The sequence below is a fragment of the Bacillus rossius genome (genome assembly GCF_032445375.1).
Source record: "Bacillus rossius redtenbacheri isolate Brsri chromosome 4 unlocalized genomic scaffold, Brsri_v3 Brsri_v3_scf4_1, whole genome shotgun sequence".
Lineage (NCBI taxonomy): Eukaryota > Metazoa > Arthropoda > Insecta > Phasmatodea > Bacillidae > Bacillus > Bacillus rossius.
The window spans coordinates 20,613,733-20,626,385 of NW_026962010.1; the positions used below are offsets into that span (position 1 = coordinate 20,613,733).

Here is a 12,653-nt window from a genome sequence, read left to right on the forward strand (position 1 = left end):
CATGTAACGCTATCCATATATATATATATATGTAGCACTCTATCTCTATACATATCCATAGCTCTCCATATAACTCTATATATCTGTATAACTCCCTATATATATATCTATCTCTATATGTCTATATTGTCCTATTTATATCTTTACCTTTACAAAACAGAAGATGAACACACAAACATTCATTTATATGCATTTTATCTATCTTTTTACGTGTCACATGTGTGAAATAGGTATATAAAATGACACACGTATTTGAATGCAACGTTGTGTCAAGATTTCAAGCTATATGTGAAGAACTCACGGAGACTCGAGATTTATAACGAACTATTGAATACCTGCTGCTCTGCTGCCCGCCTCCAGGTCACCCCCCTTGCGCGGGGACTCCCTCTGCTGGCCCTTGCTCGGGGCGTGGCTCTCGCTGATGGAGCGGCCCGGCCGCTTCACCGCCGGCTTCGTGATCGCCACCACGCTCGCCGTCTGGCCTTTGCACTCGGCCGCGTCCTCCGCTGTGTGGATGATGTCCAGGCTGGTTATGTTGCTCGCACTGCAGCACACGTACGGAGTTACAGGCTACAGCTTTGTAGCGATCATCGGTAGTTCAAGTGGCGAGATATTTACGAGATGACCACAACAATCTAGAATGTGAGTTAAAACTGTAGTTATTATATCTTACATTTTATGAATCAACACTGCATAACATTACATAACATATCTCTCCTGCTAAAGGTTAGGATTAAAATTTAAAAAATAACACATAGTTAAATTTAATTCAAATCCAAGCGATCATGGAAAAACTTAGTAGATAGTTTAAATTATTTATTCAATTTACACTAATATGCTATGATTAAAACACTAAGGACGTTCAGAAAATAAGGGTTGTCATCCCCCCCCCCCCCCCTCAACACAGATAAGCTGTACATTGAAGTGAGAAAAAACAATGGCACAACAAAAGACAATCTTTACTTAATTAGCGACGGCAGGAGTGAGAGCAGAGAAATGGTGCATGCACAGAATGCCGAAGAATAGATATAAACAGCAATGCAAACCAGTGTGGCAGAAAGAAGTGTGCTGGATATGCAGTCACAAACGGAAGAACGTGCTGTATGGTACTATGACTGGGTATGTGGGACAAGTATTTCAGAAGAGGCTTAACAGCGGTGAAGAACTTCTTGAAATACATTTCAGAGTACGACAAATGCATCCCTGTAAGTGGCGACTACGTGGAAAAATAGCCAAATGATTATATTTTGTTATGATGAATTCTACTGTGTATTAATTGCTTCTAACAAAAGTAAATTTATTTCAGTCCAACCAACAACTAAGTTAGACTATCCAGATATTGAAGACGTGTGGGTAAAAATCAAATTAACTCCAACAAAATTCTTGACTCTTGGCAATGTTTACCTACCCCATGATACATTGCCTAATCTTTACCTTTCTTGCCTTGAAATCTTAGAAGAACAAATTGGTTCCTGCCTTGATGACTTTGGATGACTGGTAAAATAATACAACCTCTTGTATACTAAACTTGTATATCAGAAATAAGAGTCAGTATCTGCTTAACTTTATTTACAGTGTGAGTCGAAGACAGACTAATAATACCCTAACTCACATTAATCTGCTCGACTTATGTTTCACTAATTTACCGCAATGTACAGTTTCCCCGGCAACTGATATTCTTATTAAAAAAGACATATACCATCCTGCTCTGAACATCAATATCTTAATAGATTATGTCAATGGCTACAATAAATTATCATCTGTATTTCACAATTACAGAAATGGTGACTTTCTTGGTTTATACATTTCGCTAAATAATCATGAGTTTTCTGAGTTTTACAGTAGGCCTACTTTTGACATCAATATTCTTGTTGAACAACTTAATACCTGTTTATGTGAAAAAATCAAACTTTTTATTACTTCTTCCAAAAAAGAAAGCCTCAAAAATCTTTATTGGTTTTCTTATGAATTAAAGCAAACATTAAAATTGGGAAGAAGAAGAAGAAGAAGAGAGAAAAATTTCCATAAACTCTATAAAAGAAAAAAACAACAGTCAATACTATACTCAATTTTCCTACTTCAGAAAAAAAGTAAAAGATGTGATCGAACATGATAAAATTCAATGGACTCGAACGATAAACAAAAATATTGGTAAAAAGAAATCCAAAAAACATCTGGCATTATGAAAAAATCATGAAAATTGGTTATTATGAAGATATGTCTTTAAAAAATAATGAATGATGTTATTAATGATCCCGAGGTATTATCTAATGCTTCGCTGAGTATTTTTCAAGTGAATACGTACGAACTAGTCGCCGCCTCCATGTACCCCAACCAATATTAACACTGATACAATATCAATATTTCCTGTTTCTGAAAGTATTGTTCTTTGGGGTATTAAGGCTCTCAAATCATCTAAGTCAACCGATCCAGATGGCATATCCAATTTCATTATAAAATGATGTTATAATTTACTAGTACCTCTTATAAAACATTTAATTCCAAATTAAATTCCCAAATTTTTTTTCATGATCAATGGAAAATAGCCAAAGTGACTCCCGTCCATAAAAATGGTTCTAAATTAAATATCTCCAATTATCTTGAAAAAAATATTTTTAAACTTATACATTTTCAAGTAAACAACAAACTATCTGACAATCAACATGGAATGACTACTTCCACCAACTTAATCACTTTCATTAATCCAATTTATAATGTAATAATAGAGGGCAGGCTGATTCATGCTATTTTGATCTTGCCAAAGCTTATAATTCTGTTAATCACTCCATCCTACTAACTAAATTATCTACCTTAGATATAAATGAGGATTAAGTTTCCTGGTTTACTAGCTACTTAAATAACAGATCCTTCTTTGCTTCAATTAACAATATCAATTCTTCTTTGCGTAAAGCCAGTTCAGGTGTCCCTCAGGGAGGAACATTGTCACCCTTTCTATTTAACACTTTTATTTACGACATACCTCAGGTTTTGTCCCACACCATAGGGGTTCTTTTTGTTGATTTAAAAATTTAAAGAATAATAACCACACATGAGGAGTGTTACTAAAAATTAAATTAACTTATGGTGCAAACAACACTTGGATACCCTTAGTAATAAAAAACTAAATTCATAACCTTCACAAGGAAATATAAACATATCATTTACAACTATGAATTAGACATTAATCCAATCTCTAAAACTACAACTACCGTATTTACTCGTGTATAGCGCGCCCTCGTGTATAGTGCGCACCACGATTATGCAACAAATTCCAAAGAAAAAACATTTTTTTTCCCATAAATAAATATTACTAACGTTTTGTGGTACCTGTTAAGTAAATACTTATGAAACAAATGATAATTTAAATTGATGTGTGGTGATGCGTCAGGAAAATACTTAAACTCTGCTGTGTAGACGGAAGATAATGAAGCGCTGTATCGTACGTGGTCAGGAAGGAGGGAGGGAGGGAGGGAGGGAGGGAGGGAGGGAGGGAGGGAGGGAGGGAGGCAGGAACGGAGACGCTGAGGATTAGATGACTCACCAGTAGCAGCTGGGACGAGGAAGCGAAGGAAGTGGGAGGGGGGACCGGTGTCAACATTCTCTCTCTCTCTCTCTCTTTTATTTTACTAGCTGCGCTGGCTTTCTGTAGAGGGGGAGGTCTAAAAATAAACAAGAGACGTGCGAGCTTGCTCGCGCACGTGTGTGTGTGTGTGTGTGTGTGTGTGTGTGTGTGTGTGCGTGCGCTGTGAGCGTGTGTGCGCGAGAGACCAGGTTGTGTGCGTGTGTGCGTGAGTGTGTGTGATTGTGTGTGAAAGTGAGGCCTTGTTGCTTGTATATATGTGTGGGGGCTGGCCAGAAACGTCACCCGGCAGTTAACGACTTCCTCTCCTCCTCCCCGCCACACCCCCTTACTTTTTTTCCCCCGTGTATAGCGCGCATCCTTATTTTTTTCCTTTACTTGAAGGGAAAAAAGGGCGCGCTATACACGAGTATATACGGTATTAACGATGCTTGGTGTCATATTAGATTCTAAACTATACTTTCATCACCATGTTGACTATCTAATCTCTAGCTCCCATAGAGCACTGGCTCTAATTAATTACACCACCTTTCATGATATTAACATTGATTCCGTCCTTTCCCTTTGTTGTGTGCTAATTAGAACAAAATTAGAATATTGCTCTGTTATCTGGAATAAATTTAACACCACTGATAGTACCTAATAAAAATGACATCCAAAATAAAATTCTTAAAATTTTTAACTGTACAACATTTACCCAACCTTCTTTAACTTTACTTTGTAAAAAAGACAGCTTATTTAGATGATCTATTTGTTTATAACTGTTACAGTAATATAATCAAATTTAATATATTTTAGACACTACTGGCCTTGGAGTGCCCCAGTCTAATAGCCGTTTAACAACAGCTCTGTGTACAGTCCATAATTGTAACTACCTATTGTCTTTATAGAATTATCTCTAATTCAAACAAATTCAAAATAATTTTTTGTTGATTTTATCATTAATAATTGTTTTACATACTTAATAATCATATACAACTGTGTATCTCTTATTAATATTGCAACTACTAGAGCAATTTGTATGGTTTGTTCTTGTGTTTGTGTATGTACTGTCTTGATTTGGGTCGCTGCAGAGTTGTGGCCTCATCTTCGTGTGTCGGCCATTTGTGCTCGCACCTGTGCCTGCTTGCTCTAGGTGCCGTCGGGGTGGGGGAGAATGTCCACAGATTTTGCAATGACCACTATCCACACATTTCACTTGTCACTGGTCACTTCCCATTTGTCGCTTGTCACCTGTTTCTCTGTATGTGTATCTTGTCTATGTGTATGTGTCGTGCCCACTGCAAAAGCCTCCGGCTGTAAGTGGGCATGTTACAAATGTAAAAATAAAATAAATATATAAAAAATAAGGCTTCTTTATGGTATAAAATTGAGGAAACTTATTTTCCAAACATCCCTCATAGTAGCATATATTAACATTTATAGATCATCAAGTGAGTCAAAGAAAAACAAAGCAAAATAACTTCTAAATTCAATTCCGCTGTGTTTGTTTTAAATAACATATTCTTTTAGAATTGTATCTTCTGTACCACTCTTATCAGGGATGATAGTTGAAACTGTACATATCATTTCAATATTTTTGGTTGTTTCTTTGAGTTTCCACAACATCTCAATAAAGAAGCGATCATACTTTTCTACAAACATTAGGCATTAAACAAAAATAAAAACCCTAAAGATAAATTGCACTTACTGCAGAGTCACTTCTGGCAATGAAGATGGCACTCCATTTTGGAACACCTTCTTCAGTGTTATTGTCTGGGCCTTCCCATCGACCTTCGCGATCTGGCCCTGGTAGATGCCTTCGACAGGACCACAATCGACCGACACCACACAGCCCAGCCACCGCTCCGGCATGTCGCCTGGACACAACGCAGCACATGTGACAGAGGTGTGGCAAGACCAACGGCACTGCAACCACATCCCTGCTCTGGCCTTGCTAATGGCAAGGCAAACATATCTAAAAAAAATAATTTTTTTTTGTGTTTATTAAGTGAGCTAATAGAATAAAGTACCTAAATAAACAAAACAAATTCAATTTAGTGTCCCATGTCCTCTGGGCATGCTAGGCTGATCCTGAAATATGCTGTTGCCACATTGGGTCTGGTCGTAGGGTCAGAGGTGAAGGAATTAGATAAAGTGTAGCGGAGGGCAGCCCGACTGGTGACGGGGATATGAAGGAGAAAATATTAGTGTGATGATGATTAGGGTCTTAGGGTGGGGCAGGCTTCAGGGAGAAAAGTTAAACAGACAGGCTGGTAAGGCTGTTAAAAGAAGTTAAGTTAACGATGTTTAGGTTTTGAAGGATGGAGAGGACACAACAATAATTTTTTAAGAGCACAAGGAGGGAATTAAATGATTTGGATGGGTGGATGCTGGAGGTTAGGGATGTGAAGGCATTTATGATGTGGTTTTAAACGAGGTTCTAGGGGGTTTGAGAGGAGTGTGGATGGGAGGCTTCTTAAGATTGGGTAGTATTCTAAACAAAAATAACAAAAATGCATGGTAAATATGTAGAGTCGCGGTATATGCAAAAAAAAATTCTAAAAATCCGAAAATACTTTTATTCTATGCTCTTTCACTTCCTCTTTTCAAATCAACCGGCGGAGATAAGAAATTCCAAATACTTTCGGAGATATTGAATTTTTTAATTTTCATCACAATACCTATGTATTCATGCGGTAATGACAATTGTTTCCTGTTTACGAGTATCTATTATGTTTCTTATTGGACTATTTTGTCACGTGACAGTTCCGTGATTGGCCAGTATTCAAATGAACCAATACGTGATTATTTATTTATTTATTCATGTTCCGTCGGAGGTATCATGACGTAGGTGAACGACTACATCATTTCCTTATAATGGCAAAGGAAATGTACCCGCCTCCAACTTAGGTGGGTTTTTAACGTTTCTAATTTTAAAGTCTTATTTTTAATTTGGATATTGTTGCGCAAGTAATAAGTAACAACAAAATTTTACTTGAGTTGTTAAGGTTCATCATTTGTCCGGGTTTGTTAGGTCAGGTCAGTTACATTATAAATACTTTCAAACTAAAGAACCATTGAAATTAAATCATATTATTTTTAATGTACGCTTAGTTTGAAAGTATTCATAATGTAACTGACCTGACCTAATCGACCATTTTAGTTCCTACTGTTCATCCTTTGTCCCGGTTTGTTTGGTCAGGTCAGTTACATTATAAATATTTTAAAACTAAACAGCCATTAAAATTAATTCACATTATTTTTTATGTCCGCTTAGTTTGAAAGTATGGTAAATATGTAGTTGAGCGGGATTTGCGAAAAAAAATGTTAAAAATCCGAAAATACCTTTACTATATGCTCTTCAACTTCCTCTTATCATTAAAAGTGGCGGAGATAAGAAATTCCAAATACTTTAGGAGATATTGCCATTCTTATTTTGCTATACAAGACCTGTGTAATCGTTCGACCGACGCAATTTTTTTTATTGCCATGTGTTTGTGAATGCCTTACTAATGAAAATGGTCGATTAGGTCAGGTAAATAATGACGTAAGTATTGGTTCATTTGAATTCTGGCCTATCACGAACAATCACGTGACTTCATTATAAAAAAAAAATAGATATTCGTAAACAAGAAACAATGGACCATGCCACATGAATGCACTGGTATTATGATGAAATTTAAAAATTCGATATCTCCTAAAGTATTTGGAATTTCTTATCTCCACCGCTTTTAATGAAAAGAGGAAGTTGAAGAGCATATAATAAAGGTATTTTCAGATTTTTAACATTTTTTTTTCGCAAATACCGCTCAACTACATATGATGATATTTAAAAATTTGATATCTCCTAAAGTATTTGGAATTTCTTACCTCCGCCGCTTTTAATGAAAAGAGGACGTTGAAGAAAATATTAATAAAGGTACTTTCGGATTTTTAACATTTTTTTTCGCAAATCCCGCTCAACTACATATTTATCGAAAGTATTAATAATGTAACTGACATGACCTAATCGACCATTTTATATATTACGCATTCACGAACACACTGCAAAATAACAAAAATGGCAGCTGTCGAATAGTTGTACAGGTGTTGTATTGCAAAATTAAAAAATTCTATATCTCCTAAAGTATTTGGAATTTCTTACCTCCGCCAGTTGATTTGAAAAGAGGAAGTGAAAGAGCATAGAATAAAAGTATTTTCGGATTTTTAGCATTATTTTTTCGCATATACCGCTACTCTCCATATTTACCAAATGCATCTGTGTATGATTTGAGTACGCAAACCAATTTTCTAAATTATAGATATTATGGCCTAGCTATTTCGTACGTAACCCTTTCATATTGGTTACACAACATACTATATTAACTATTTCATCATGAATATTTCAACCAAAAACTTAAGTTAACATTACATAACCCAAGCTCTCGAACACCAAACAAACACACTTAAGTATTTTCATATACGTAAATTTTTCCCTCATGAAAGAACACTGACATAAAAAGTGATGTTCCATAAATCCTTAATTTGTTTCAAGAATCACGGAAAACTAAAACTTACCGCAATAACTTTGCTGGACTTAACAAAAATAAAATATGACCAAATGGAATAACCAACTCTCTGTCTTTGGGAATGACTTTATTAGTTCATTTTATAAACAATAACATTGAATGATAAAAAAATTACTCTGGGCTCGTTCCAGAACTTTATTCTAGAGTAGGGTCCATTATAGTGATCAAAACAAAACTTATGGCCGTTAAGAGCAATTTGACAGGGTTAAACCTATCCCTATCTTATCTGATTTGATTAACATATCATTGTAGTATTTGTTATAATTATTTATATATATTTTTTAGATTGATTGCGGAAAATTTTAAACAAGCTATTTATTTGTGCAAATTTACACTGCACCTTTTCGTACATCGAGAAAATAACTTGATATTTCTCACACTTGTGGCTGTTTTAATATTTTAAAACGCTCTTTGCTACATTGTTTCCGTTAAACCGAACGTAAACGTAAAGAAAATTGACGAGAATTAGGAAAGTGGCTTAATCGAACAAAAATGACTCTTAGTTGCAGGTACAGCTGTCATGTGCTATGTAAATATATGTTTTTTTTTCTAAAATGATTTTTACAGATTTTTCTGATTGTGTGGGCAACTTTTATGTTTAAAGTAAGTGTTAAAATGCGTAAGTAAACTGCAAGGTTTAAAAAAAAAGATTTTATGAATTCTGTTTCAGTAGTACGTAAATAAATTACCTGTTTTGGTTATGTTTACATGAAGCTGTCATTTGTTCCTACGTGCTTTATCCAAATTAATAATTGATTGTTATTTCTATAATAATTTAAACTGCAGGTAGTCATCACCTACAATACTTTAAATCGTAGTGGTTGTAATTGATAATTAGACATTAAGTCTTAACAGTTAAATTTAAAAATTAAATAATTATAAATGCGTATGCTGCGAAAATACTTATTAATAACAATACATTTTAATATTACCTCACTTGCGATTTTAGCCATATTCCAGTCGCAACATTCTTGCTTGTTAGTTTTCACTCTGCTGAAAATAAAACTGTTGTAATCATTGGCATTATCGTACTTTCATAGGCCTCTGTTTTATATGTTGCTATAATGTACCCAGTCACTTAATATTTAAATGTTTTGCTCTGTGATTAACTGTGATTTTTAAATCAACTCCAAAGCCCTGTTATTTCGTACATGTTGAAGGTGTGGCTATATTAAGTTTAATTGCTTTATTGGCCCATTTGACATGTATGACATCAATTAGTTTCTGGCCAAGATTAATAAAATAAAATAAAAATCCAACATGTCACAATAGTTCAGTCAGAAAATACGATATAACAATATTCCACATTACATACTAAAATAACAAAAGGAAATGCAGGCTAGACAATGTAGCAAATAAAGGTTTGAATCCAATAATCAAAACTTTGACGTTGTATCAAAATATTCATCCTAATGATAAAAAGGTCAGGACTGGTCTAGATCCCAATACCATAACAATATTGATGACAGTATGAACATGGCAGTGCTGATGTCATTACCACCTCTACAAGTGTAGGAATGTGGGGGTTTTGGTGTGGAGCATTCACATGCTTTTTTGCACAAAATTAATTTTTTTATTAATCTAACTTTAGGGTATTGTATTCTATACTATAGCTTTACCTATTCTAGTACAAAACATGATGCAGTTCATTGTATATTTACTGTATCATATTCTATACTACTGTCCCGGTTTTGTATATTTTGCCATACCATATTTGTACATTTGTAATGTATATTACTGTGATTTAAACTTCTCAGGTATCATAAAGTATACTTCAGCCCTACCTATTCTATATAAAACACGATACCTACCAAAAAAACATTCTGTACACTATAATTAAATTTTCTCAACAATACCTTGTGCAAAACAAGTGCGTGAATCTTCTCTGTCGAAAACACCCATTACCGCGCTTGTACTGTAAGAATTTACAGGTCCTAATTGCTTCAAAACAGCCTTGTTGATGACTTCATCAATATCCCTACCATATCACAACACAATGTAAATGTACATAATTCTTTTTTATTAGCTGACCTACCCTCACCAAAACTTTCGCCTTATTTTTATCATTTGAACTATTGCAAAACTAAACTATAGGAAAATGAGCCTTTTTGTACATTTATTTATGATTCACCTAATCAAAGAAAATTTTTCATCTAACATTGCAAATGAAACACACACAACACACCTCTCTCCTTACTCATTAAACAAAATGCACATAAAAAACAATTACAAATCAAAAACATTCAAAAGCCATAAAAGACCAGTTACCTTTCCTGGTTTTTTGGCAAGAATAGTTAATTTTTAATATTTTTCTTGTATATTTTAATTTGACAGTGAGAAAAAATTTGCCATTCCTCCATTTAATTCATTCTGTATCGTGAAACCTGAACCGTCATTTTTCTGGTCTCAACTCCAATCACAGCCACACATTCTTTTCTACTGTAGTAGTTCTACCTGCAGTGCCTGGCCACTTGTTGTGCCTCCATTTTTTTGTGTATTTGTTTTCTTTTGTATTTTGTATTTATATAATCTGTATGTGTGCATGTGTATTATATGTTTGCATGTCGTGCCCATATGCAAAGATTCAAACTATCCGTGGGCATGTCACAAACATAAAAAAATAATATTAATTTAATATACATAAACAAGACAGTGCTCTTCTCTGGTTGACTACTACACTCATTGCCACACATATTCAATCAATTTCTTACTACCTACTTAATACTAATTGTGTACGTACTTATTTATTTACTTTGTAAAGATATTCCATTTCACTTATTATGTACTGCACTCCTACCCAAACTACGAATGCTCCAAAACTCACACTATCATTAATATTTATTTTCATTGTTCTCTTCTGTCTTTCGCTGTTACCTATATTTCATACTATATTTCTCTTCATTTCTCCATTAAAGTTTGATATCATAAGCCCCTTCCATGATATCACACATTTCCCTTACTTCTTTCCAACCAGTAGTAAGTATGTTATCATGTAGTGAACTTGATCCAAAAGGTCTAATAACAAGCAAAGTAGTTACAAATGTATTCTTTAAAATGGTTGTAACTCACTGCTACTATAAGTAGGTAGTTTATTAAATAAATTTATTCCAATGGTACTGTATGGTGTGTGTGTGTGTGTGTGTGTAAGTGTGTACACATACACACACATACACATACATGCACATGCATACTCACACACACAGAAAATGTGGTATATACATTGTGTAATTTTAGATTTTAGTGTATTCAAAAGTTTGGTCATCTGGATGTTTTTCTCGTGGTTGCAAACATTTCCATTTCCATTGCATTACAATAAGGATTTGTTTAGTTGGAAATATATAACTATTTTTATTTCTTACCACAATTTTGTATAATATGATATCCGCTTAGTAACTTATAATGTAAACTTGCTGATTTTTTTTCTTCTTTAAATTTTTATAACCTACATCAATTTTGTATTATATTGTTACAACCTATGTGGGGAGAACTAGGTTTTTTTAAGGGATAGCCCGATTAAGTTTATCTATAGTTTTATTAATTACTACTATTTACATTAGTAATAAATAATTTTACATAAAAATATCCAATCACAAATCACTGGCACTTAAAAAAAAATTTATTCTCAAGCACTCAATGCCTGTCAAGTTCCGCAGTTCGCACTCCTCACTGGAGCTAGGCTTGACAGTGATTCGCCCCTTACACCTCGTTCCTGTTCTCACTCACAGTCTCGCGTCACTCAGTCGCACACTTTTGAGCTCGTCACTCCGTGTCGCGCCACTCTTGAGGGGGTCTCTCGCCCTCTTCACACTTCCCTTCACTCTGGGAACTGCTGCAGAGGCCAGCGTCGCTGCTTAAGTACTGGTGGGTCGTCTTTCCAGACAGATGAAAGCGGCTGTGACGAATCGCGTCATCCCGGGCCTACCTGATGCCCGAAACATCGAGAATAGCATCACTTGTTCACACTTCGCGTGGCGGCCCACGGAATTTCCAAGACCGCTTGACGATAGATAACAGTGCCGAGGGAGGACGATGCACAGGGAACAGAGGGGGGAGTGTGTAGCGACGACCCTTGTAATCCAGTAAGGCACGCGTGGCATGCCTTACGTCAGTGGACGGCACGTGACACAGCGCGTGACACCAGTGGCCTGGCACGGCCACCAGCCAGCTCCGAACCTGGCACGTGTCAAGGTCCTGTCTGCGTTCGTAACAATGAATTAACCAAAATGTCTTTAAAAAAAATGGTTTATGGTCTTGTTAATTTTATCTTTTGTGGGATTTTATTTTATTTATTGTTATCTTTTGATATTTGTATCTATTTACCTGTTGACTTGATGTAAGTTTTTGGACATACGCCATTGCTAAGAACTTTTTATGTTGAAGAAAAACAAAAAAATAAAGAAATAAATAAAAATACCCAAAAAAAGACAAAAAAAACACAAAATTAAGCAAAAAATTGCTGTTGTCAACAAGGATATAAACACCACAAAATATTCTGTAACAGGAATATGGTCAACAAACAAAGA

General features: G+C 35.1%; 2 protein-coding genes across 8 annotated transcripts in view; one reads left to right on the top strand and one right to left on the bottom strand.

The window, feature by feature from the left end:
- LOC134541685 (enhancer of mRNA-decapping protein 3) overlaps nucleotides 1-8,235 on the bottom strand; it is a 48,605-nt gene extending 40,370 nt beyond the window's left edge. The window contains exons 1-3 of the mRNA XM_063385301.1: nucleotides 8,120-8,235; nucleotides 5,271-5,439; nucleotides 336-544 (exon numbers count right to left, since the gene is read on the bottom strand). Of these exons, the coding sequence (XP_063241371.1) occupies nucleotides 336-544; nucleotides 5,271-5,434 (373 nt within the window). The 5' untranslated portion in view covers nucleotides 5,435-5,439; nucleotides 8,120-8,235. The remainder of the gene's footprint in view (nucleotides 1-335; nucleotides 545-5,270; nucleotides 5,440-8,119) is intronic.
- A 397-nt stretch (nucleotides 8,236-8,632) lies between these two features.
- Nucleotides 8,633-12,653, top strand: part of LOC134541511 (S phase cyclin A-associated protein in the endoplasmic reticulum) — a 236,805-nt gene continuing 232,784 nt past the window's right edge. For 6 of the 7 annotated variants that reach the window (XR_010076648.1, XM_063385011.1, XM_063385018.1 and 3 more), the window contains exon 1: nucleotides 8,633-8,733. The gene's annotated coding sequence lies outside the window, so the exon portion shown is untranslated. Of the gene's footprint in view, nucleotides 8,734-8,792; nucleotides 8,917-12,653 lie in introns of those variants that run through there. The other variant, XM_063385012.1, reaches the window with a different exon arrangement.